Source organism: Salmo trutta, chromosome 12 (assembly GCF_901001165.1).
Source record: "Salmo trutta chromosome 12, fSalTru1.1, whole genome shotgun sequence".
NCBI classification, from domain to species: Eukaryota; Metazoa; Chordata; class Actinopteri; order Salmoniformes; family Salmonidae; genus Salmo; species Salmo trutta.
The window spans coordinates 73,819,662-73,845,196 of NC_042968.1; the positions used below are offsets into that span (position 1 = coordinate 73,819,662).

General features: G+C 42.8%; 2 protein-coding genes across 9 annotated transcripts in view; both read left to right on the forward strand.

The window, feature by feature from the left end:
* Positions 1-384: 384 nt before the first annotated feature.
* On the forward strand, positions 385-11,349 carry brd3a (bromodomain containing 3a). Of its 6 annotated transcripts, none has more exons than XM_029769499.1 (12): positions 385-475; positions 2,128-2,489; positions 2,611-2,748; positions 2,948-3,077; positions 3,236-3,399; positions 3,486-3,857; positions 3,986-4,114; positions 4,613-4,801; positions 5,278-5,346; positions 6,433-6,656; positions 6,756-7,033; positions 8,897-11,349. In XM_029769499.1, exons 2-12 carry the CDS (start codon positions 2,289-2,291, stop codon positions 9,004-9,006), a joined length of 2,004 nt encoding a protein of 667 aa, XP_029625359.1. In that variant the 5' UTR covers positions 385-475; positions 2,128-2,288; the 3' UTR covers positions 9,007-11,349. The 6 variants fall into 6 exon arrangements, with proteins under 6 accessions (XP_029625359.1, XP_029625358.1, XP_029625361.1 ...); XM_029769498.1 differs by having other exon boundaries at positions 394-509; XM_029769501.1 differs by having other exon boundaries at positions 394-509; positions 4,613-4,786.
* Positions 11,350-19,747: 8,398 nt separating this feature from the next.
* LOC115204148 (guanine nucleotide exchange factor VAV2) overlaps positions 19,748-25,535 on the forward strand; it is a gene marked incomplete in the record, with an annotated part of 246,388 nt that continues 240,600 nt past the window's right edge. For all 3 annotated transcript variants that reach the window (XM_029769504.1, XM_029769505.1, XM_029769506.1), the window contains 1 exon segment: positions 19,748-21,026. In XM_029769504.1, coding sequence (XP_029625364.1) covers positions 20,823-21,026 — 204 coding nt within the window.

The window sequence follows — 25,535 nt, forward strand, 5'->3', positions numbered from 1 at the left end:
TTGTGGTTCTCTATAAAACATAGCAGACATAGGGCACTCAACCCAGGTACTCATACCTCTGTTTTCCTTGAATGTTTACAGGTCAATATAAAGTTAAACAGATTTGTGAAATATTCATAATTAATATTAAAATCATCCATTAATGTCATCCATTGCCAGCAAAATATAAAGTTTTAATGTTTGTATTGCATGCAGCCCATGCCCTCTATTAATGCAGACTTCAAAGGGGGGGTAATCAGAAAAGTATCAGTTGTCAGTATATTCCAAAATATTTTATAGTAGTATTATATGCATTATACACTTTGTATAAGGTGTATAATGCATGTTATGGGGGCTTAGTCTTCAGATCCAGTAAATTGATCACAAACCGCGCGCCATTGCGCATGCGCATGGGACTTGGTATACCTCATCTTCATGCTGCTCCTGTACTTGCTCGGCCTCACTCAAATAAAACAGGATCCACTCGGACTACCAGGTACAAGGCAAAACCCCTCGGAGTCATCAAGGAAGTAATGCATTCAGATATTTATATTTCCCCATACTGGAGTTTCTTTAGTGAAAAAAATGCACCTTTCATAATTGAGCTGTTTCAATGTTATGAAAAATCTGGTGCTGAAACGCTTGCTAGCATATCAACTAAGCTACTAGCAGCTAGCATGCCAATGTTTTTCAACAAAGCTCCATTCTGTGCATTGCAACAATACACAACGTCAATTTTTGTCTTAAGTGAATTATTGTGGCAATATTATCGTGAAACGTTTAAAATACGAGTAGAGAACCAGAGTTTATTGTGGGTACATACGCAGTTGTGGTAGTAATACAGGCTATCGCTGAAACTATTTGAAAAGTCGGGTGAAATGAAGTCTCCTGCTAGCTAGCTAACTAGCGAAAGCTAAAGGGTAATATCATCTGCCCGCCATCTTTTTGGAGAATGTGTTGCAACGGAGCCCATTATAAGAACTATTTGGTTTTGGTGTATACATGTTTTGCTAGCCAGTCATGGTTTATACACTTGTCAATATACGTTCATTTTTATGAGTTAGCTGATAGCTACACTACACTGGTTTGCACTTGCAACCACGGAATGGAAATGAGAGTCCGCGCGAATTGTTCCAAAAGTGTTCAAAGCACCCCTTGCATTTCCTCGGCGCATGATGGCTAGCATAGTTTGCAAAGTTAGATGGGTTTTGTTAAGCAAGTTGGCTAGTTTAGTTACCTAATTGCAATATTTTGCCATAACATGCCGTAACGTTACGGTATTGTAAAAAACAAACACATTTTTTTGCTAGCCAGCTACCGTTGGTGTAGTTTGTTTGATTGTTTACGCGGGAGGTAGTACAAAGCTAACTGGCCAGATACATTTTCCATGGACAAACAAGTATATGTTGTGGGTGTAACTTTAAAACTAGTAGCTACTACTAGGTTGCTGAACGAGAACTCCACAAATATATGATGTATCTTTCTTGAAGTATCCTAAGTATCCTTAGTACTTAGCATCCTTAGTACTTAGCATTATTACAACGTTATACAGCAAACCAACTACTCAGCGTGAGACTTGTATCAAAATCAGCTGTGCTGTTGTCTCTCCGTTTTGCAGTTTGTTTGGGTATGTATGGAATGACATTTGTGGCTGCGATGGTTAATTAATTACTACTCCATCTCTCTCGCTGGTTATTTAGATACGTTGTTTTGAGTTATTATTTTGTGTTACAGCTCATATTTACTTGTACCTTTGCTCTGTGCACTGTTGCATGATCGCTGTACCCAATGTACCAAAGACAATTCTATGGTCAAAGGAAAATGGTAATGCCAGACTAAGACTGAGGTGCAGGCTGTAGATTGGGGTCTAGACAATGTCCCTTAAGCCTGGAGAGGGCAACACATCTCTCCAGGGACATATTAGCCAGCTGTCTGTCAGGAGACATTTGTCCATTACAATATATGGAATAATTGTGTGATGATATAGAAAAGGCTATAGTTTCTTATCATAATTACTACCTTTCATGTCATCCCAGGTATCAATTATTTTTTTAGGGTCTTCTACCTGGGTCGTGGATTTTTTTGCAGGGACACTTTACTTTTATGCTGAAGACTCATGATCATCACCCTGTTCTCTTTTTTTAATAGATTAAAAAGGTCAGGCCCTGCAATGAGATGCAGTTTCCTTTGGGCCACTAAAGAGCAAACAGAACTACACAATCCACTGAGGACGCAGTGTCCGTCTCCCACCCTGTCCATTGCAGAGGTAGCAGCGACTCCTAGAATACCACCCCCTTCCCATCGACAGCATGTCTGCTGTTACCTCAGCAACCCCGGCCCCTCCTCAGGGAGTCAACCCCCCACCCCCGGAGGTCACCAATCCCACCAAACCAGGTCGGAAAACCAACCAACTACAGTACATGCAGAATGTAATGGTCAAGACGTTGTGGAAGCATAACTTTGCCTGGCCCTTCTACGTGCCAGTCGATGCCATCAAATTGGGACTTCCGGTGAGTAGACTGTAGGTATTGAGAATGGGCGTTATAAATGTCAGAAAGCCTATGCTTATAGGTAGCTCACCGTGCAGAAGATTTGCAGCTGACAGCTTCTTTTGGTTATTCTGTGTATCAGGATTACCATAAGATCATAAAGCAACCTATGGACATGGGAACCATCAAAAAGAGACTGGAGCATAACTACTATTGGAGTGCCAGTGAATGCATGCAGGACTTCAACACCATGTTCACCAACTGTTACATATATAACAAGGTGAGTGCTCCAAGAGAGTAAATACAGACTGTGTCTCCTAGGGGTCCATTTATTTTAGATTTAATATTATGGTCTCTAATATGTTTGCAGATTCTCCCAGGGCTAATCCCAAAGCTCCATGTTTTTACATTGATCTCTAGTTTCCTCTTTGCATTTCCCACTCATGTTCTTCACTTGCTGTTTTTACTTTGCCCACCAGCCAACAGATGACATTGTCCTGATGGCACAGGCCTTGGAGAAGATCTTCCTGCAGAAAGTTGCCATGATGCCCCAGGAGGAGGTGGAGCTTCTGCCTCCTGCACCCAAACCCAAGAAAAGCAAAAGCATAGGTAATAGGCCACTGTTCATCTGATCCTGATACTATAGACCCCTATCATTTTGGATAGATCCTTAGATATAGTATTGAAAAATGTAGAGAAAATGGGCACATATTGCCAATAAGATAGCCCATGTACTGTGAGTTAACCACTAATTGCACCTGCTACAGGTGGTCTGGATGGAAGTGAGTCACCGTCATCCTTCCCTGGCTCTACGACATCTGTGATTGGCTCTTCTACAATGTCTACCATAACCCCCAAAGTCCCAGCTGTGCAGTGCTCGCCCAATGCGCCCATGATTCCCGTTGTCTCACCCTCACAACCTCTTGTCAAAGTAAGTCACTGTACATTTTTCTTCAGGCATATATCATGTATATTTAGTCTTTTGAATACTGTGAGTGTGTGTTTTTGTGCACCTAGAAGAAAGGGGTAAAGAGGAAAGCAGACACCACCACCCCCACGACATCTGCAATCACAGCCAGCCGGAGCGAATCTCCCAGCCCCATCTCAGAGGGCAAGCAGGGCAAAGTGATGTCCAGAAGGGAGAGCACAGGCCGTCCGATCAAAGCTCCCAAGAAAGACCTTGTGGAAGGGGAGTTGGGCCAGCATGGCGGCAAGCGGAGCAGAATGAGTGAGCAGCTCAAGTACTGCGACAGTATCCTGAAGGAGATGCTGTCGAAGAAACATGCTGCGTATGCCTGGCCCTTCTACAAGCCTGTAGACGCTGAGGCTCTGGAGCTACATGACTACCACGAGATCATCAAGCACCCCATGGATCTCAGCACTGTCAAAGTACGCACCACAGAACAAAGCATGCACAGTAGTAGAATTCACGTTTACAGTTAACCATTACCTTAGCATTGGCTTGTGCTGTTGCCCATCCATGCACTGTTTGGATAACACTTGCTGTTGATTTGCAGAAAAAGATAGATGGCCGGGAGTATCCAGATGCACAGATGTTTGCAGCGGATGTTCGAATAATGTTCTCAAATTGTTACAAGTATAATCCTCCAGATCACGAGGTTGTTGCCATGGCCAGAAAACTCCAGGTAGGTTTGGGGATTTTAAAGGTCCACTTTGGGGAAAAAATCTAAAATAACGGCTTTAAACTATATAACTGATCAATGCACCATCGTACCAGGTCATTTAATGCTTAAAAACAAGAAAATGGATGAAAAAGATATTTGGCTACAGAAGTGCCATTTTTTACCGATCTCTACAGCTTCTTTCCAAAAACAAATCATGTGAAATGACGTCAACACATACAGGTGGAATTACTGGCTAGCTAAAGTGGCTATCTTAGCGAACAAACTAGCTACATCGATTGCGGTGCGACACATCGACGAACCACCAAAGGCACACTCCATTTCTGCTTGAAAATTGAGATAAGGGCGGAGTTGGACCGTTTTTGTGCCCAAAGTCGATCTTTAAACCTTTCTCTGGATCACATTAGAAAAATCTATGTAAAATTGAATCGGTTGGTTAATCTCTAATGTTTCTGTCCCTCTCCTTTTCCCCATCATTCCATGCGTGTCTTTGTCTGTCAGGATGTGTTTGAGATGCGTTTTGCTAAGATGCCTGATGAACCGGTGGAGCTGAGCCCCGGTGCAGGCGGTTTGGTCAGTAAAGGTGACAACTCGAGCAGCGGTGACTCCTCCAGCTCGGACTGCTCCGACTCGGAGGAGGAGCGGGCCTCCCGGCTCGCCGAGCTGCAGGAACAGGTGGGTGCGGAACAGGTGGGTTTCAGATCCGAGGTCCGTCCGACTCTACTCCTCTAACCTGAAGGGCTCAGGGAGGGCCTTCCTCCCACCTTCTCTTCTCACATCACAGCCACCTTGTCCAATCCAAACTGTTGTCTGAGACCGAGAGGGAGGGGCTGCCACCTTACATGCAGTCAAACCCCTCCCCCTCCCTTCAGCCACACAAACCTCTGCTTTCTCCACTGATTCGTCATCTCCCCATTGATAGCACTGAAATGTAACCCTCTACCGCTTCAAATTGTGTATTTCCATGCACCTACTGGCACAGATGGCTTGCATGCACTACTTAAACAAAAGCCTTCTTTTTGAAAACATATCACAATGTAGTTTTGCATAATGGTACCACACAGTAGCTCTTGTCATAACATGGTGTTTTAAAATGGTTTTGATCTGATCTCTTTTTTGGAGTTTTCTATCTTTGTCCCCTTATTTCCCTTTGGCTCTCTTACCAGTGTATCTCTCTGGAGCGCCCCAATGGTAGCGGGCAAGGGGGAAAAAACGGGTGCACCAAGCGTTTTCAGGTGATTTGCTCTTCACTTCCTGGCCCCCTCCCCACTAACCTCCTTATTGATATCAGTTTATTATCATGATGCCGATATTTCACTTTTTATTTTTGCATTAGTTGGGCAAGCGGTAGAGGGTTAATAGTGGGGGTGGCGAGTAACAGGTGGCGTAGTGCTGTTTGCTGGGTGGTGGCAGATGTGGTGTGTTTGAGCAGGTGTTTATGAGTTTGTATGGTTGTGTGTTTGTCTTCTCCCTGGTATGCTTGCTGGCTGACCAACTAGACATACTCCTTTCTCCATTCACTTGATTGCCTTTTGGTTGTGTCCAATTTAACTTAGAATGCAATGAATGGAGGAGTATGCAACTTGTTTTCCACTTCCTTGTTAGAACATTTTGCTCCCAATCATCATACCTTTTTTTTGGTTAAATAGAAAAATAAGAGTTGTATGTTCTAAATCCACAACAATGCTTAAACCACATCAGGAGAGCACTTTTGAGGAATTTTAGGTGTACGTACTCTTTAATGCAAGTGCACACCTGCAAGAGACTGTTTGGTTAGCAACATTTCTGTAGCGCTCATGTGATTGCAGAGTTTGCTAAACAAATGGCCACTGGATTAATGCAAATAATCATGATATCATTCTGCCAGGTAGTCAGAGGCTACTTCGTAGTTAACATTTAATTGAGAACTTACTTCTGGTAGAGATGGGAAGGCCATCATTAGCATCATCGCTAACGGCTACACAAAGTATAGATGTGACGCGTGCACTACACACACACACAGGAGCTTTCATGTGCCGTTTCATAAAGTTGCAGGGTAACACTAGTCACTGATGCATTTTGTTCATGTCTTATAATTAACTTGGTCAAATTAATGAACTTTTTCAATACATTTAGTTGATTTCCTTTCTAAGTTCGATACATTTTTGAATATTGTTTAATTCCGTTTTAGTATCTGGATTCCACATTTGTGGGCTGTAGTATTGATTTGTTGAAGTTCTTTCTTGAAACCCCATATCTACCCTCTTCTAGTCCCTCAGTGCTTGAAGTGCTAGCATACCCCTACAGCAGGTCACTAACTCCTCCACCCCACCTCTCCCCAGCTAAAGGCTGTCCACGAACAGCTTGCCGCGCTCTCTCAGGCCCCTGTGAGCAAACCGAAGAAGAAAGAAAAGAAGGAGAAAGACAAGAAGAAGAAAGACAAGGACAACAAGCATAGCAAAACCAAGACGGACGAGGAGAAGAAGGCCAAGTCTGGGCAGCCTGCCAAGCAGGGCCAGCAGAAGAAACCCTCCAGGAAAGCCAACAGCACAGTGACTGGCTCCAGGTAAGGCCTCCCTTTCTCTGTTGTATTAGGGCTCTGCCCAGTCTCATAATAAGCAACACCATGAGACACTCATTGCTGCGCTGGCCTCTGATCTTCCAGGCAACCAAAGAAGGGGGGCCGGGGCTACGAGTCTGACGAGGAGGAGTCTCTGCCTATGACGTACGACGAGAAGCGCCAGCTCAGCCTGGACATCAACCGGCTCCCAGGAGAGAAGCTGGGCCGGGTTGTGCACATCATCCAGTCCCGAGAGCCCTCGCTGCGAGACTCCAACCCAGACGAGATCGAGATTGACTTTGAGACGCTCAAACCTTCCACTCTACGCGAACTCGAGCGATACGTTAAGTCCTGTTTACAGAAGAAACAGCGGAAACCCCAACGTAAGTACTGAAGTTGAAGACCTTGTGGTTTGGACCTCACTGATAGCTTCCTTGTCCTTCATCCTGATATTACTACTAGTCCCTCTAAATATCTTCTAACCCTACCTTCTCCCTTTACTGTTACTCTCTTTTCCTCCCCTTTGCTTGAATGACTAAATGCTAGTTTCCCCTTTTTTATATATATTTTTTATAACTAGATTATGTTTCTCCCTCTACCTAGTTGCACTTCTCCCGGTTGACTGCTAGTTTTTGATATACAGGTGGTCCCCAACTTTTAACTCCAAGAAAGGAATTTTCAGCTGATTTTAAATTTTTCTCTATGGGTGCTAGCTCAACAAAATAACAAAAAATGATGCACAATTGACCTTGTGTACATGTAGCCTAACTGAAGACAAGTACTGTTGCCAGTATCTTGGCGTTCTGGACATAGATTCTCTATGCTGATTTCAGGGACCTCCTGTATAAAATGTTTCAGGGCCTGAACCGGGCTTGTTGCTCTATTGCTAATATCGGCTCCTACTCGGACCCAGCGTAGTGGAGTCAGGCAGTGTCATACCATGTGACAAATAACTCCTGGACAAACTCATGTATAGTCCTCGCTTAATCACATTTTCTGCGGCTGTATATTTAGAAAGTGAAATGAAGTTTGTTCAATTCCAAGAGTATAAATGCTCGCCTGGGCTTTGAGCCTGCTGCCATCTGTAGTCCTCCAGGTTGTAGGTGTTAGGCCATAGGCGTAAGGTGCTAGGCCTTAGCTGTGATGTAGCTAGCTAGCTATCACCACAGCGGCTGGGGTTCGGGCAGGAAGGCCATGGTGCTCACAGCGTGCCGCTGTGTGTGTCCTGCAGCGGGCCGCTGGGGGCAAGGGAGCCAGGTCCAAGGAGGAGCTGGCACAGGAAAAGAAGAGAGTTAGAAAAGAGGCTACAGGATGTCAGCGGCCAGCTGAACAGTAAGAACAAAACCGACAAAAAGAAAACGACCAAAGGGTAGCATAGAGTAAGGGACAGGCTGAGTAGCATAGAGTAAGGGACAGGCTGAGTAGCATAGAGTAAGGGACAGGCTGAGTAGCATAGAGTAAGGGACAGGCGGAGTAGCATAGAGTAAGGGACAGGCGGAGTAGCATAGAGTAAGGGACAGGCGGAGTAGCATAGAGTAAGGGACAGGCGGAGTAGCATAGAGTAAGGGACAGGCGGAGTAGCATAGAGTAAGGGACAGGCGGAGTAGCATAGAGTAAGGGACAGGCGGAGTAGCATAGAGTAAGGGACAGGCGGAGTAGCATAGAGTAAGGGACAGGCGGAGTAGCATAGAGTAAGGGACAGGCGGAGTAGCATAGAGTAAGGGACAGGCGGAGTAGCATAGAGTAAGGGACAGGCGGAGTAGCATAGAGTAAGGGACAGGCGGAGTAGCATAGAGTAAGGGACAGGCGGAGTAGCATAGAGTAAGGGCAGGGGCGCGTATGACGAGAAGCGCCAGCTCAGCCTGGACATCAACCGGCTACCAGGAGAGAAGCTGTCTTGCTGCAAATTATTAACCTTGTCATTTTTGGCCAGAATTTTTTATTTTTTATCCTGTGGCCCAGGAAAGTTAATCTGATCTGTCTTTATGGTTACAAATCTATAGAATCTGTCATATCTGTTGAGTTGGACAGACGTGACTAGGAAGGAGCAACTTGAAAGTTGTCACTGTGCATCAATCATAATCAAAGTGCAAGTTCATTTTAAACATGAGCAAAACATGTGTATGCACTATGATACCAAACGTTATTTTTCTTTAGCATTTGAACATCATTGACATAAATATGGTGGTATTATATAATACGTTTGGCCACATGTCTCATGCGTGATCCTCTCTTTCTCCTTCCAGAGAAGGGTGCTGGTACCGGTGCGTCCCGTCTCAGCGGCAGTAGTAGTTCTTCAGATTCTGGCAGCAGCAGCTCCAGTGGGTCCAGTTCTGACAGCAGTGACTCCGACTGAAAAGCGTAGCCCAAACACTTGCTGGGAACTATTCATTTAAATTTGTACCCTTTTTTAAAGTATAATGTTGTATGCAGTCAGTTTCCCCCTATAACACTTTGAGAAAAAAACAACAAAATGTAATGCTATGTCAGAACATGTCAAGTTTTTTTTGCTGTAAATACCTTTGTGGAAAGGAAAAAACATGGGAAATTATAGATTACTTGACAGGGTTATTTTTGTTTCCTCTACCTTTTCAAAGGGATGTGTTAAAAACCGACCAAACATAAAACGAGGATTTTGTAATACACTCTTGGATGAATGCCAGATGTCTTTTCATTTCTAATACCATCATCAACAAAGTGATGGAGATGCATAGTTACCAAAATGCAGCAGAACCCCATGTCCTCCTTGTCCCATCACTGCTACATATGCAACCATTTGCCCAGCTGGTACTGTAACTGTCCTATTCAATTACTTTCATCAAGACATTTTCACCCTTGTAACAAAAAGAGCTCTCTTATCTGCATTTTGAGTTGTCACTCTTCCAATCATTTGACTTTTCACAATTTTTTTTGTAATTATTGTTTTAAATTGAACGTTTTATTTAACTTGGCAAGAACAAATTCTTATTTACAATGATGGCCTACCGGGGAACAGTGGGTTAACTGCCTTGTTCGGGGGCAGAACAACAGATTTTTACATTGTCAGCTCGGGGATTTGATCCAGCAACCTTTCGGTTACTGGCCCAACGCTCTAACCACTAGGCTACCTGGCCCCCCCCCAAAGTACTGAACCTCATGCCTCAGTGACACATTTCAGATTTTTCTGAGCAATCATGTTGGTCATCTTCAGCAGCATATACAGCCAAATTGAATGGTATTGCTGTTATTCTTTTACTGTATCATAACTGACATGGTCTCTTATTTTCGAACCCGGCAATATGTCAAGTTTTAGCTAAAATGTATTTTAGTAGCTGGTCTGAGTGGTTATGAAAGAACATTTTAACTTATAGAATTTAGATATTTACAGATGCTTTTAGTCAGAAGAAATGACAATACAATAATTCACTCAACAGTTTGATTCGTTACTCACAACATGACAACCACTAGGTATGGTGGCCTCTCCTGTATATGTATTTCCTGGCCTGCCTCTTGCTTGATCTACGATTCTCACTGATGAATGTACTGTATGTATGATGCCCTGAATGATTGTGTTCCACCAGGTCAGTGACATTGTGTACATCACTGCTTTATATATGATAGGACGGCTAAAACTGTACATAACTGACCTGTGTACATTTTCAGTACACTGGTGTAGGAGCAAGTCTTTCACTTTTGACTATTGCAAAGCGCACCTGCTGTCTGTTGGGTCTCTATTCCAAACAGAGCAGTGCCCTGATCTTTTTCTCTGTCCAAAGTAATGACATAAACAATGAAAGCAGGACAATATTGTGAACTGTGGGGTTTTCTCTGAAGTGCGGGGTATTGATTTGAATGTAAGTCGTTATCACCAGGTGATTTGTTTTATTGTGACTAGATGCCACAGCCTCTCATTATAGTCGTCTTCAGTTCATATTTTTTTTCTCAGTCAACTCATCTTTTATTTTTATCTCAATGAACAAAGCGTTAAGTATTCATTTGAGAATATCCCTCATATTTCATCCCTGTAAGAATGCATTTTATTATTTCTTGAAGTCTGTCTGAACGATTTGCCTAATGTACAATTTCTGGTCATTTTTTTTCTGGAATTGGTTGAAAATAACATTGAAGCCATTTTGGATTTCATTTACTGTTAATAAGTTGATACATTTAAAGATTTAGTCATATGCATTGTTATTTTAAGCTATGGTGGAAATATTTCTTTGATTTTGTGGTAATCTCCTTCATACCAGGTTGCACTTAACTGCAAAACTCCCCAAATGATGTTGAATGCATTTCTCTGCCTATACCAATGTTCTCCAGTACAGGCCCTATCAGGTTTTTCTAAGAATTATGTCTTTTAGAAGTGAAAGACTGAAAATATAAATGTATAGATATATATTCAACTTTTTGTTTATTTCTAGGCCCTGGTCAAAATATTATAATCGTTCCTTTTATATTTTAAAAAGCAAATGTTTACTTTTTATCCTTGATGTGCATGCAAGTTTATTGTAACTTTCTTATACCTTTTTTGAGCTGTTTATTTCAGTCATCGAAACAAATAAGTTCTGTGTAAGTAGTTTTAGTCTTGTTTAATGCAATATGGGCCTGAGAGGGTGGGATTTGGGGACTGGAGGTAGAAGCTAACATTTCATGTAACCGCTAACCTGGAATCAGGTTCCTTTTTTTGTGTGTGTATGTAAATAAATTACAAGACCCTACTGAATTTGTCTCATTTTCTGCATGTCATTGATCTGTTGGACTGCTGTTTGTACTTATTTTCACTATGACTGAGGTAGACCTGTGTTTTTCTGGTGGATGAAAAGATCCAGAGGAAGATGTGGATAGATAATCCAAACCCCCGAAAGCTGCTTTCTGACATCGCCAGTCAAGCTCTATCCTGGAACCCAAGGGAGAGGGAAAAGAGGACGCCCAAGGAACACCTGGAGGTGGGAGCTTCAGGCAGATACCAAAGGGAGAGGAGTGGTCGATGGCCTATGCTCTTAGTAAAACCATTGTAGACATTTTGATAATATACTCTAAAGCCATAATGTTGGATGCTTTTAGTGCATATGGACTGGGTGTGCCCTTTTAACATGATCAGACTAAACTCTTAAGGGTAGCAATGAAGGGTTATATGAAGTTCAGTGATGGGCCAGTAGATGGTGGCCATGTATAAATTGTTTTTTAAATTGGGTTGCAGATTTGGTTTGAGCTGTGTGCTTGAGGGATTCAGATGGCAGTGAGTGACACACCTCAAACGTGCTGTTTTAGGTGAATCTCAGCCCAAAGATTATTGGGGGGGGGGCATTTTCTCTTGAATACATGATGGATTTATGTATTTTCAGGTGAGTTATGAATTACCAATTTAAGTATGTAAGCAACCTTGCATGAAACCAGCAAACACTTTCCATGGTAGCATGAATAAATGAAATTGTGTAACCCCCCATGCATTCCTCTTTTAGTGCAAGAATAGGATAGGTTTCCAATGGGATCTTCTAAGTCTCCACCCCAGCTCCTACACTACTTGGTTTGTGCTGGAGGGGGAGACCTGTACTGTGTGACCTCACTGGCATATGCAGCATGCTACCCCTTTGCCTCATGATGGATCAATGCCACAACTTCAGTGACAACTGCAGGTTGTCGTATATGCTTCTTATGGCCATCCCTCACTTTGTAGCTGGCCACAATCCATGACAAAACACAACAGACGTAGCCTACATCCATTTCAAATAATATGATAGGCTAACCCTATAGCTTGAGTAAATTGAATTGTGATACTGTATTTTTTTTTGACCCCACAAAATTGCAAAGAGAGTTGACGTGGCATGCTGGGACCAGGATGTGGTAGCTCCAAAGCTGTGGCATATGTGGATAAAATGTATACACAAATGTTTATTTCTACCTGTATGGCATATTTCTAATTTGTTGGTTTATTTGTATGTATATATTTGTGGTACTGTATCAGTTTCAATTCAGTGTTATTGGATTACTGTTCAAGTTTCACTCACACAATGATACACCTGCACTCTTGAGGTTATTTTGGATCCATACATTGTTCCATAAACCATCCTTGTAATGTGGCAATGTAATAAGGCCCCTGCAGCATTCCAAGACATGAAGGAGAGCTGAATGCCGTTTTGTATAACAGTAATACAAATGAAAGCTGGACTCCATCTAAACTGTGTTATTTTGTCCCTTCTACATCGCAGGAATTATTTTGGAGGTTGCATGTCATCCAACGATTCAAGATAGAACATCATAGTGATCATATTTTTGTTGTTGTGACCAGTGAAACAAGACAGAGCCCCTGCTCAATTAGCGCCACACACATCAACGGCATTGTCATTTTATTTTTTATTGTATGGCTCTCACTTTTGTCATGGCAATGCAACCAACTTGGAGTAATAATTCATACTTTAGCAGAAGTTTTCCTTCATATAAAAATCATTCCCACACGTGAGCGTGCATAACCAGAACCACCCGAAACCACATTCAACATCGCAGACCTCTACCGCAAAGCGTATTCACGCTTTCTCTCAAACACTTTTAATAGCATGGCGGGGAGTGTGACTGCAAAACCAACCTGGATTCAGTGGTAGACGTAACATAGTAAACTTAAAAACGGCACACTCCAATAAATATGATACATTTCATATTCATTTGTGGATGTCGATCATCAATTTCATATTATATGTTATGAATTACAAGTCATATATGTTACGAATTGCAATTCATACAATATGTTACAAATTGCAATTCGTACAATATGTTATGAATTTGTAAACATATGATATGTTATGAATTTCAATTTAGCTGGGTTACTAGTGGCTAACGCTAGCAAGGTGGCTAACATTAGCTTGGTTAGGGTTTAAGGTTGGAAGTTAGGTTAAGGGAAGGTTTAGCTCACATGCTAAGTATTTACAAAGTAGCTAAAAAGTAGTAGGTAGTTTCTAATATAGCTAAAATGCTAAAGTTGTCCTTGATAAGATTCTGAGCACACAATTTTTTGGTTGCTCAACCTGGTCTCATAGACTAGACATAACACAGTTAAAGTACATCTGGGACACTCAAATTAGTATGTTATGTTTGGTATGGTTACATAACACAGAAATATACTTAGGGCAAAAACAAAAGGAAAGTGGTTGGTCGGTGTGGATGGGTGAGCGTATACACAAACGTCTAGCAACCCAGAGGATGCATGTTTGAATCTCATCACGGACAATTTTTGCTAATAAGCAACATTTGAACAAATCAAATCAAATTTTATTGGTCACATACACATGGTTAGCAGATGTTAATGCAAGTGTAGCGAAATGCTTGTGCTTCTAGTTCCAACAGTGCAGTAATATCTAACAAGTAATATCTAACAATTGCCAACAACTACCTACTACACACAAATCTAACAAGTAATCTAAGAATTCCCCACCAACTACCTTAATGCACACAAATCTAAAGGGGTGAATGAAAATATGTACATATAAATATATAAATATATGGATGAGCGATGGCCGAGTGGCATAGGCAAGGTGCAGTAGATGATATAAAATACAGTATATACATGTGATATGAGTAAAGTAAGATATGTAAACATTATTAAAGTGGCATTATTTAAAGTGGCATTACTAAAACTACTTACTACTTTTTAGCTACTTTGCAACTACTTAGCATGTTAGCTAACTAGGAATGTTAATCGGTTAGCCGCTGAAAATACATTTGACCAGTCATGCTTATCGGTCTTTAATTTTGTGTAATTAAATTGGCGCTTGTGTATTTTCGTTAGTCATCATGCATTTTATTTATTACACATGCACATCAAACAGAACCTAGTTTGAGGAGTGGAATAGCCTATTCCTGTCAGACAGCGTGAGAGTAGCTCCTCAAAAAGCCTGTAGGCTACTGGAGTGAAACCTGCTTTTGTAAGCCCAGTCATTGCGCAACAAATAACAATTCTAAATGCAATCATGTCTTGAAAACTTTGGTGGCCACGATTAAAAAGAAGCAATTTTTATTTCTCAATCTCAACTCATAAAGTGCGCCTCCCATTCGCCATTCGGATGCAAAAACAAACCCTGCCTATAGCTTTGCAATGTGAGCTTGAGGCAGTATAATTGTGTGAAACCAGAACGTTTTACTTTACTTGAAATAATGTGGCATGTCTTACCTTGCTTCAAAGTAGCCTAGCGAAAATCCATCCATAGAAACGTGGAGGCAGTTATTTTATAGACTTCCTCATGCCATTAACCAGCATTTGTCTCCTGTTCTATTGGTTTTTATATAAACTTTATTTCGTTGTCCAGAAGCCAAATGCACAATCCTAGTCATATTAGCAACCCATCATAGTAGTTGCTATTAGATTCTCCCTCTTTCTATGTTTCTAACGGAGATGTTCATCTCTGTCACATATGGAACCACTCGCATTAGGTGTGCTGTTTAGAACTGTGTTTTCCGCGAATTACATTTTGGCAAATGTTTGAAAATTGTTTTTTTTAGCTGCTTTGTTACAGGAGTTGCTTGTTCAATAATAGGCTATAGCCTTTTCACTGTAAGGGTTTCTATGGGCTTATTTTCGACCTAAGCTTGTCGCTTGCCTTCCCGCCTTGTTAAGGCGGAAATATAAGCATCTCGTCCTTATATACCATAATTCTATCCTCCTGATTCATGCTTATAAGCAAAAACTAAGGTTCTACATAGGGTACTGCGTACGGCGCAGTTCATCACTGGGGCCAATCTTCCTGCCATCCAAGAACTAGGCGGTGTCAGAGGAAGGCCCAAAAAATTGTCAAAGACTCCAGTCATCCAAATCATAGACTGTCTTCTCTGCTACCACACAGCAAGTGGTACCGGAGTGCCAAATCTTGGTCCAAAAGGCTCCTTAACAGCCTCTACCCCTAAGCCATAAGACTGTTGAATGATTAATCAAATGGCCACCCGGATTATTTACATTGACCCCCCCCCCCATTGTTTTTACACTGCTGCTACTCGCTGTTTATTTCAAAGTCACTTTACCCCTACCTACATGTACAAATTACCTCGACTAACCTGTACCCCCGCACATTGACTCAGTACCGGTACCCCCTCTGTGTAGTCTCGTTATTGATATTTTATTGTTACTTTATTTTTTACTTTAGTTTATTTGGTAAATATTTTCTTAACTCTATTTCTTGAACTGCGTTGTTGGTTAAGGGCTTGTAAGTAAGCATTTCACAGTAAGGTCTACAGCTTTTGTATTCAGCGCATGTGACAAATAAAATTCGATTTGATTTGGCATTCAGGCCAAAGAGTTCAATCTTGGTTTCATCAGACCAGACATTCTCGTTTCTCATGGTCTGAGGGTCCTTTAGGTGCCTTTTGGCAAGCAGGCTGTCGTGTGCCTTTTACTGAGCAGTGGCTTCCGTTGGCCACTCAACCTACCATAAAGGCCTGATTGGTGGAGTGCTGCAGAGATGGGTGTCCTTCTGGAAGGTTCTCCCATCTCCACAGAGGAACTCCAGAGCTCTGACAGAGTGACCATCGGGTTCTTGTTCACCTCCCTGATCAAGGCCCTTCTCCCCCGATTGCTCAGTTGGGCTGGGCGTACAGCTCTAGGAAGAGTCTTGGTGGTTCCAAACTTCTTCCATTTAAGAATGCTGGAGGCCACTGTGTTCTTGGGGACCTTCAATGCTGCAGAAATGTTTTGATACCCTTCCCCAGATCTGTGCCTCGTCACAATCCTGTCTTGTAGCTCTACGGACAATTCCTTCGACCTCATAGCTTGGTTTTTGCTCTGACATGCACTGTCAACTGTGGGACTTTATATAGAGAGCTGTGTGCCTTTCCAAATCATGTCCAATCAATAGAATATACCACAGGTGGACTTCAATCAAGTTGAAGAAACATCTCAAGGATGATCAATGGAAACAGGATGCACCTGAGCTCCGTTTCGAGTGTCATAGCAAATGGTCTGAATTCTTATGTAAATAAGCTATTTCTGTTTCCTATTTTTAATTCATTTGCTAACATTTCTAAAAACCTGTTTTTGCTTTGTCATTATGGGGTATTGTGTGTAGACTGATAAGGAAATTATTGATTAAGGCTGTAACGTAACAAAATGGGGAAAAAGTGAAGGGGTCTGAATACTTTCTGAATACACTGTACATATTAAATGAGTAAAACAGTATGTAAACATTATTAAAGTGACCAGTGTTCAATATCTATCAACATTGGGCAGAAGCCATTAAGGTGCAGGGTTCAGTAACCGGGTGATAGCCGGCTAGTGACAGTGACTAAGTTCAGGGCAGCGTGCAGGGTGGAGGCTGGCTAGTGATGGCTATTTAACAGTCTGATGGCCTTGAGATAGAAGCTGTTTTTCAGTCACACAGCCTTCATACACTTGTACTGACCTTGCCTTCTGGATGATAGCGGGTGAACAGGCAGTGGCTCGGGTGGCTAGGGTCCTTGATGATCTTCTTGGCCTTCCTGTGACAGCGGGTGCTGTAGATGTCCTGGAGAACAGGCAGTGCGCCCCCGCTGATGTGTTGGGAAGACCGCACCACCCTTTGGAGAGCCCTGCGGTTGCAGACGGTGCAGTTGCCAATGCTAGGCGGTGAGGGTCTTAGGGGCCTAGGCAAAAGAAGGCACTGTCTGTGTTGGTGGACCATCTCAAATTGTCAGTGTTGTGTACGCCAAGGAACTTGAAGCTTTTCACCTTCTCCACTGCGGCCCCGGTGATGGGGATGCTCCCTCTACTGTCTCCTGAAGTCCATTATCAGCTCCTTCGTTTTGTTGATGTTGAGGGAGAGGTTATTTTCCTAGCACTACTCCGCCAGGGCCCTGACCTCCTCCCTGTCGGCTGTCTCATCGTTGTTGGTAATCATGCCTGCAACTATTGCGTCGTCTGCAAACTTGATGATTGAGTTGGAGGCATGCGTGGCCACGCATTCATGGGTGAACAGGGAGTAGAGGAGGGGGCTGAGCACCTACCCTTGTGGGACCCCTGTGTTGAGGATCAATGTAGTAGAGATGTTGTTGCCTACCTTCACCACCTGTGGGCTGGCCATCAGGAAGTCCTGGACCCTGTTGCACAGAGTGGGGTTCAGTTCCAGGGCCACAAGCTTAGTGATGAGCTTGGAGGGTACTATGGTGTTGAAGGCTGAGTTTTAGTCAATGAAAAGCATTCTTACATAGGTATTCCTTTTGTCCAGATGGTATAGGGCTGCGTGGCAGTGCAATGGCTATTCCATCATCCATTGATCTATTGGGGTGGTATACAAATTGCAGTGCGTCTGGGGTGTCGGGTAAGGTGGAGGTGATATGATCCTTAACTAGCCTCTCAAAGCACTTCATGATGACAGAAGTGAGTGCTACGGGGCGATAGTCATTTAGTTCAGATACCTTGGCTTTCTTTGGTACAGGAACAATTACATTTACAATGGTGGACATCTTGCAGCAAGTGGGGACAGCAGACTGGGATAAGGAGAGATTGAATATGTCCTTGAACACTCCAGCCAGCTGGTCTGCGTATGCTCTGAGGACACGGCTAGGGATGCCATCTGGACCGGCAGCCTTGTGAGGGTTATCACGCTTAAATGTCTTGCTCACGTCGGCCACTGAGAACGAGAGCTCTTCAGGAGCGGCCCGCATCGGTGGCACTGTGTTATCATCAAATCGGGCAAAGAAGGTGTTTATCTTGTCCGGGAGCAAGACGTCGGTGTTGCAAGACGTGGCTGGTTTTCCCTTTGTAATCTGTGATAGTCTGGAGTCCCTGCCACATACTACTTGTGTCTGAGCCATTGAATTGTGACCCCACTTTGCCTCTGTACTGATGTTTTGCCTGTTTGATTGCCTCACTGAGGGCATAACTGGACTGTTTGTATTCAACATTTTAGCCAGGTAGCCTAGGACAACAAAAAATAGAAGTGTGTACTGTATGAAAGTCATGGACATTTTCGTCAACATGAAAGAGAGGAGGATGGCATTGGCGTTTCTCTACAAGTTGTATTTATTTAACCAGGCAAGTCAGTTAAAAACAAATTATTTTTTGTAATTACGGCCTACTCCGGCCAAACCCTAATGATGCTGGACCAATTGTGCACCGCCCAATGGGACTCCCGATCACAGCCAGTTGTGATACAGCCTGGAATCAAACCAAGATCTGTAGCAACGCCTCTAGCACTGAGATGCAGTGCCTTAGAGGCGTTGCCTCAACCTACTTGCGCCACTCGGGAGCACAAGTAGGTTGAGTCAATGTGTCTTTTCTACTTTCACAAATACGCACACACACACATATACAAATCAGAACCATTGACAGCCACATCATATTCAGCTTACGTTGATTGGACTAAATTGTTTTTGGTATCTTTTAGTCGTCACTGTTTAGACTAAGCATAGGTGATTTGATGATGTTGAAATGGTGCTGGACTAGTGGTACTGGAATAGTGGAGGCAGCTCCTGTTTAACTTTGCGACTTGCAGTAAATCTCTGTGGTTCTAGATCAATAGTTGTTTAGCAGTCTGAAAATGTTGGAAACATTAACTTTCTTGAACATGCTGTAGGTCATGTAACTGTTTGTTACATGCAATATGCTTTGTGGCCTTCACCGGACACATGTTGCTCTCCGCTTTTGTGATGAAACAAAGGTGTGGTTAAATGTATTCTGCCACTGTGTCTTCTTATTGTCTCGGCCTTCGGCCTATATCATGGTCGCAAGGTATATGGACTAACAGGTTAGAGAGCAAACAACACATTTATCACAACGCATATGTTTTTATTTTTTTCTGGCTTGGCATCCCCAGTGATTTTACCCACAAACCGCTACTGCCCCTAATCCTTACATTAACCCCTTAACCTAACTCCTAACCTTAACCCTAAACTTAACCCTGACCCCTTGCCACCTAGCTAACAACAAATTGGAACTTGTAACATATCATACATTTAGCAAATTTGTAACATATTGTATGTTTAGCAAATTTGTAACATATCATACAATTGTAATTTGTAACACATCTTGCTGTGTCTCGAATTTACATACAGAATAATTCAAAATGCTTTGAGACCAGGTTGGGTTGCCAGATGTTTGCAGTATATGCCCACCCATCCACCCGACCAACCACCCTACAAATGTAACATATCACACTAATTTGAGTGTCCCAGATGTACGTTTACTATGTTACTTGTCGTCTGTGAGACCAGGCTGGCAAAACATCACAATCCGTACGAAAAAGAGGAGGGAGAAGACAAGGACGAAGCAAGAAACAACATAGAAACGATTTATTGGATCATTTCTAAACGTTTCTTTCCATTATAGTGGGTGTTTGGGATTCTGAGAATGACGAGAACGACGTGATTTTTTCCCTATACATGTTTCTGTTGGAGTTTGTGAAATCTGTTTTCGAGTGCATTGTGGATTGGCTGAGTGTTGAGTGGGGCGTCGTAAGAAGGGACATTTGATTTACCATCGTGTTTTACATTGATATGTAATTGTTACATATCAGAGCAGCATAGGACATAGTATAGAGAAGCTCTGAACAACTAGAAACTCTGGGTTGCTACGCAAAACAACGGAATGTCGCGCTGTAAGCAGTGTCAGAACTGAAAAGATTCCCTTTGCTGTTCAAAGTATTTTTTTCCGGAGACATCGGTTTTGGACAGCATGCTTGCACAATAGGTTCAAAAGTGAAATTTGGTAGGCTTTAATACACAAGCAAAGAAGAGATTGGGGCATATATTATTATTATACTGTCCAACACCGTTTGGATATGCAAAACCAACTTTGAGAATGAAGAAAAGGAAATGTGTGTTCCCGGTAGTGCACATTGGTCTGTCTGTTTAGAAGGGAATTTACGCATTACATCAACTTTATTCCATTTTTTTCATCAATTTCTACATGTTTTTGGTCAGAAACTCACGTCACTTATCCAAAAGACTGAGCTGGACATATTCTGACTATTCTGCACTGAACATATAGTCTATTTGAACAGAGCTGGACATATTGTGAGCTGGAGCAAATAATAGAAACTTAATCGGAAAACTAAAGTGGAACATTATTTTACCGTATTTATAAAGTTATCAGTTTCACTATTACGTGGAGAAATAATACAACTAATAACATTTTCATTAAGATTTGGATTTCAACACTGGTGGAAGTATTGCTTCCATTGCGCGCAGGAAGCAGGGAAGCAGCTGAATTTGGTTGTGGAACTCTCCCCCCAAGCTGACATGGAGGAGTGGAGGCAATGCGGGCGGTGGTTGATAGACTGCAAGGTTTTGCCCCCAAACCACCGGGTCGTGTGGCCTTCTGCAGCCGTGTTCGACTTGGCACAGGCGCTACGAGACGGAGTGCTCTTGTGCCAGATGTTGCACAACCTGTCACCGGGGTCTGTGGACCTAAAGGAGATCAACTTCAGACCCCAGATGTCCCAGGTATGTCAAGGTCGCGCCTATGGTACCTGTCTGAATTACTGTATAGAGAAGACCTGTCTACCAGGCAGTGCCGCGCCTGTTTACCGAACGGGCACGCAGGGCACGTGCCCCAGGGCCTCCTTGGAGGTTGCCCCCCCTCAGATAGCATATGATAGCAAAGTGTGTAGAATGGAAGCAAATTAGCTTTGAAAAGGCAACATTTTCTCTCAGCCTCAGGGCAAAATGTGTAGAACAGCAGGAAATTAGCTTTAAAACGGCAACGTTTTCATTCAGCCTCATGACAAAATGTGAACAAAAGCATAAGATGAGCTACAAAACAGTAAAAACAAATCTGCTCTGTGGCAAAAAAGTGTAGAATAGCAGGAAATTAGCTTTAAAACTGCAATATTTCTCTTAGCCTCATGAAAACGTGTAGCATAGCATTATACAACTGCATAGGTCAGTGCCTGAGGGATCAATTAGCTATATGCACAACACTAAGGCCCATGTTACGGTCATATCACTGTCATTATTGGTAAATGGTTAACCTGCCTTCCATGCAACTGGTTTTGAAACAGTCTTTGCATGCATAAATAGTTCTTCAGAGTGCAATTTGCTCAGTGTTCACATTCAATAATCATGCAACAGTTCCACAGTCCACAGCATAACTGTACAGGAAGAAGTGTTGTACAGTTTTGCCCAGATGTGTACTTTCTTGCACCCAATGGGTGTCGCTGTTGAGCACTACTGATAGTTCCAGATGTCCTCCACAACCCACAGGGGCCATACTATCGCATTGCATGATGTTTGATTGACTTAAATCATTCTAACTTAAGCTACAATAAGAAACATTGAATTATTGCCATGCGAGTGAAAGGTGTGTCTCTGCAGTGCAGCAGCAGCTTTTTATAGTTCAGTGGAACATTTACTAAGGCTTGGATAGCACATGGTCTCCATAGGCCAGTGGTAATACAAACCAAACTATTTGAGAGGTTTTCCTTTATTCTGGGACTCAGGTGCACAGTGGAAGAGACTGGTTGGAGAGTGTTGAGGCAGAAGACTGTTGGTTGGTTTGAAGTTGAGGGAAAACTACCCACTGGGCACAGACCTCAGTTCAGTGTCTAGTTTTGATTTACATTTTGGTTGTTGTCAACCATGTTGAATTCAATTGTTTGGTTGAAATGACATGGAAACCACGTTGTTTCAACCAGTTTTTGCCCAGTGGTTAGGGCATATGGCTTTGTGTCAACACAGTTGAGTGGGCAGAAAGCTCAAGTCAGTTTTGGAATGTGGCTTGCTGCTAAGTTGAGTACTAACCTCAGCATATTAAGCAACTTTTTCATAACATGGGCCCCCCTCACTTCCATGTGATAATGTGTCTGTGTGTGGTGTGCCTCACATCCTCAGAGCTGGTGTCACCCCATATTGTCATCACAGTTCATCCTGGTCCCCCATTCCAAAATGAGGGAGTGCTTAACCACGGTCTTCTGAGGTTTACATAAATGGCTCAGCGGACAGAAACTGGGTTGTGGCATAGATCTATTTTCACTGTGATTCATCTTGATGCCTGTCCTAAAAAAAGACTACTGAACAACTGCCATTCGGTTATGGTGAGAGGTCAGTAAAATGCCCACAGTAAATGGATGATGGGTTCATATCTGTTGATATTCATTCACTGATGGAGGTGGGGTTGAATGGCTTTCTTCCCATCCAACTCCATTTTGTTTGAAAAGTGTTTGCCATTCTCACACCTTTGGCTTGTTTACAACGTTTATTGTTGCTTGCGGCACATTTCTTACCTCATTGTGGTGTCAAGACACCTCAAAAGTGCCATAAAAACGGTTTATGATGGATGGAAATGACACTCTTATTGACATGTTTGGCACACTGTGTGTGACCTCTTTGACTGTGTGTGTGTGTGTGTGTGTGGTAGCCTAGTCAACCATGTGTTTCTATAGCTAGTGGGTTTCATGATTACAAGGGCTGCATGACACACTTTGATCCTCCCACCAATCCCATGCCACAGCCCAAGTGTGAGGCTGCAGTGAGAGTGGGTGGGAGGGGGGCTCCTCTGTGACAAATTAGGTTAAACAAAATCCTGGCATCAGAACAGGGGGTTGTGATTTATGACATGGAAAAGGTCAGTGTGTGTGTGCTGTGTGCTCTAATGTAAAGGACACACTAATTCACTGCCTCACTGCCAAATGAAGGGGAGGTGAAGGGAGGCCATTACATTTTTGGCTCCTGACGAAAGATTGATTACTCAACCGCTCCAAGTAGTACCTGAGTCTCTCTCTGAACATGACTGTTATAAATCATCAAAATAAATAGATGAACCTATTTTCTGTTATGGTGATGAAAATGTAGAGGCAAAGTGATGACAGGGGTGGTAGTGTCTGAGCCTCTTATTTCGTCCTATGGAAGTCTGTGACACTTGTGGAAGATGAACATTGGTACCAGTGGTACCAACTGAATAATGATACCAGTTTGTCATTGTCTGTTTATACTGTTTGCTAAACCCACAGCCATACTACTCTCATTATCAGGCTTTTCTTGTAACACACACGTAACACTCTCTTTATTTACCATTGTCCAGTGGTAATGAATTCTGTATTTGTGATTTACCCATTCAATGCATACACTTCTGCCCCCTTTGTGCTCTATTGATTCATACCACTTTCAGTCAAGGAATATCAATTCTTGTGTTTCACTGACCTTGGTTTGAATCTCAACAGATGAGGCTGCCCTTTTAGAATACTTGTTGTTTTAAGCTACAGTAGGACCTATTCTAATATCGTTTAAACACACACTCCAGGTTGCCATGTAAAATACCTTATGAGCATTGTGTGTTTGGTGGTGGAGCTGAGATCATGGCAAAGCTTTGTGTATCCTGAATACCTCGCTGTAGGCTCTGTCTGAAGAGAGAGCTTTCTGAAGCCTTCTGTGTATTGTTGTGCCAATGTTTTCTTTTTCCTTTTTTTAACTGGTAGTGAGGCAGCTTTGAATGCCTTTGGGATGACTCAGGCGAATGTGTGTGTATGTGTGTTGTACCTGTTTAGACTACATTACCACTGGCATAGCCCTGGGGATGTGTCTCTGCTTTCCTCTCAGAGCAGCGGGGGTGTCTGTCCATACTCCGCAGGGCTTTAGAGAACACACTGAAGCTACCGCTTCCACTCACATAAATTGAGCTTATTTCTCTCAGTTTAAATACAACAGCAGTGGTGGATGGTGTAAACATCGCTATCCACCATTATTTGTCTGGTCTCTGGTCATTTATATTAGATCCATTCCTCACTGTTTGAACTAGACTGCATGGTGGATACAGGATATTTAGATATCTTCTCTAGGTAGCGCTGTCAATCACTCATTCTATTCTTTCCTCATGATTTCCCTGTATACAAACATTAATGTACACAAAATTATGTTACCTCCAAAGCTTTGTCCCTGCAGTCTTTGAAATCCCTGCTTTGGAATTGTTGTGATGGCTGGGATCAAAGGTAAGGATGTGAACTGGAACATCACATTGATAATTCCAACCTCCCAGCAGCCCTAATGTCTGCTTCCCTTGGGACCACTCCGGTGTGGGTGATGGTGGTTAACCCTCCTTCTTCCCTCTGGGGTAATTTAATCTGTGCGCTTGGTCCACTGTTGCCCCCATGACCCCTCGGCAGCCGGATGCAGGTAATACCACTAATGGACCTCGTTATGAACACTTCCTGGGTCGCACAGCTGTGACTCCACCAGCGAAAGTTAATGGGATTGAAAAGGAGGGAATAGGGGTAGGCTTTATTCTGAGGTTATGACTTGCTCTTTTCAGTCAATGCACAAGTCAGGACAAAAAACTCAGCTGATGGAAGTGTTCATTCGCTACAGGCTAGACCAGGCGTCTATGGTCCTCAGTCAGAGTTATTGTGCACAATGCTAAAGTCCTGCATTGAGGCAGCTGGCGCTGGAACATTCATCCGTTCCTTCATTCGTCTCTGCACATTCCTGAGGGACTGCTGTGGTGGAAGTCTGAAAACATGAGCTCACTGGAAATGTGGGGAACTCCACGGAACAGAGCAAGGCTGTCAAAGTGACAAGGAGGGAGGGAAAAAGCAGGTGATGTCATGTCAAGCCTCCATACTGTGTTTCTGTTACTTGAATAAAGAGCATGTCATTCTCAAGATAAAGCTTTTCTCCATATTGTCAACCACCTCAACATGGAGAAAGCTGATTCATGTAAAGGCTCCATGCTTTGTTTCTGCTTCTTGGAATAAGAACGTGTCATTCACAAAGCAGAGCTTTTCTCAGTTTTGTCAGTAAAAAAAACAAACACCCAGAACAAGTCCAAGGCTCCAACAAAACTTAACATGGAGAGAAATGATTCACTGTGACTCTGCAGAGGACCATCCGACCCGTATCACTAGTGACATGACATCCTACTAAACACTATACCAGAAAGAGAGCGAGAGAGAGCTGAGGGAGACATACACATGCTTATGGCGAGCATATGGTATCTAAAGGGCTCCATCTGCAGGGTGCTTG

What these genes read in the sequence shown, in the direction of transcription:
- brd3a (XM_029769499.1), top strand. Translation starts at nt 2,289, where the DNA reads ATGTCTGCTGTTACCTCAGCAACCCCGGCCCCTCCTCAGGGAGTCAAC. An exon ending in CCTCACAACCTCTTGTCAAA is followed by an intron (nt 3,400 to 3,485) that starts GTAAGTCACTGT and finishes TTGTGCACCTAG; the next exon opens with AAGAAAGGGGTAAAGAGGAA. An exon ending in CCATGGCCAGAAAACTCCAG is followed by an intron (nt 4,115 to 4,612) that starts GTAGGTTTGGGG and finishes TTTGTCTGTCAG; the next exon opens with GATGTGTTTGAGATGCGTTT.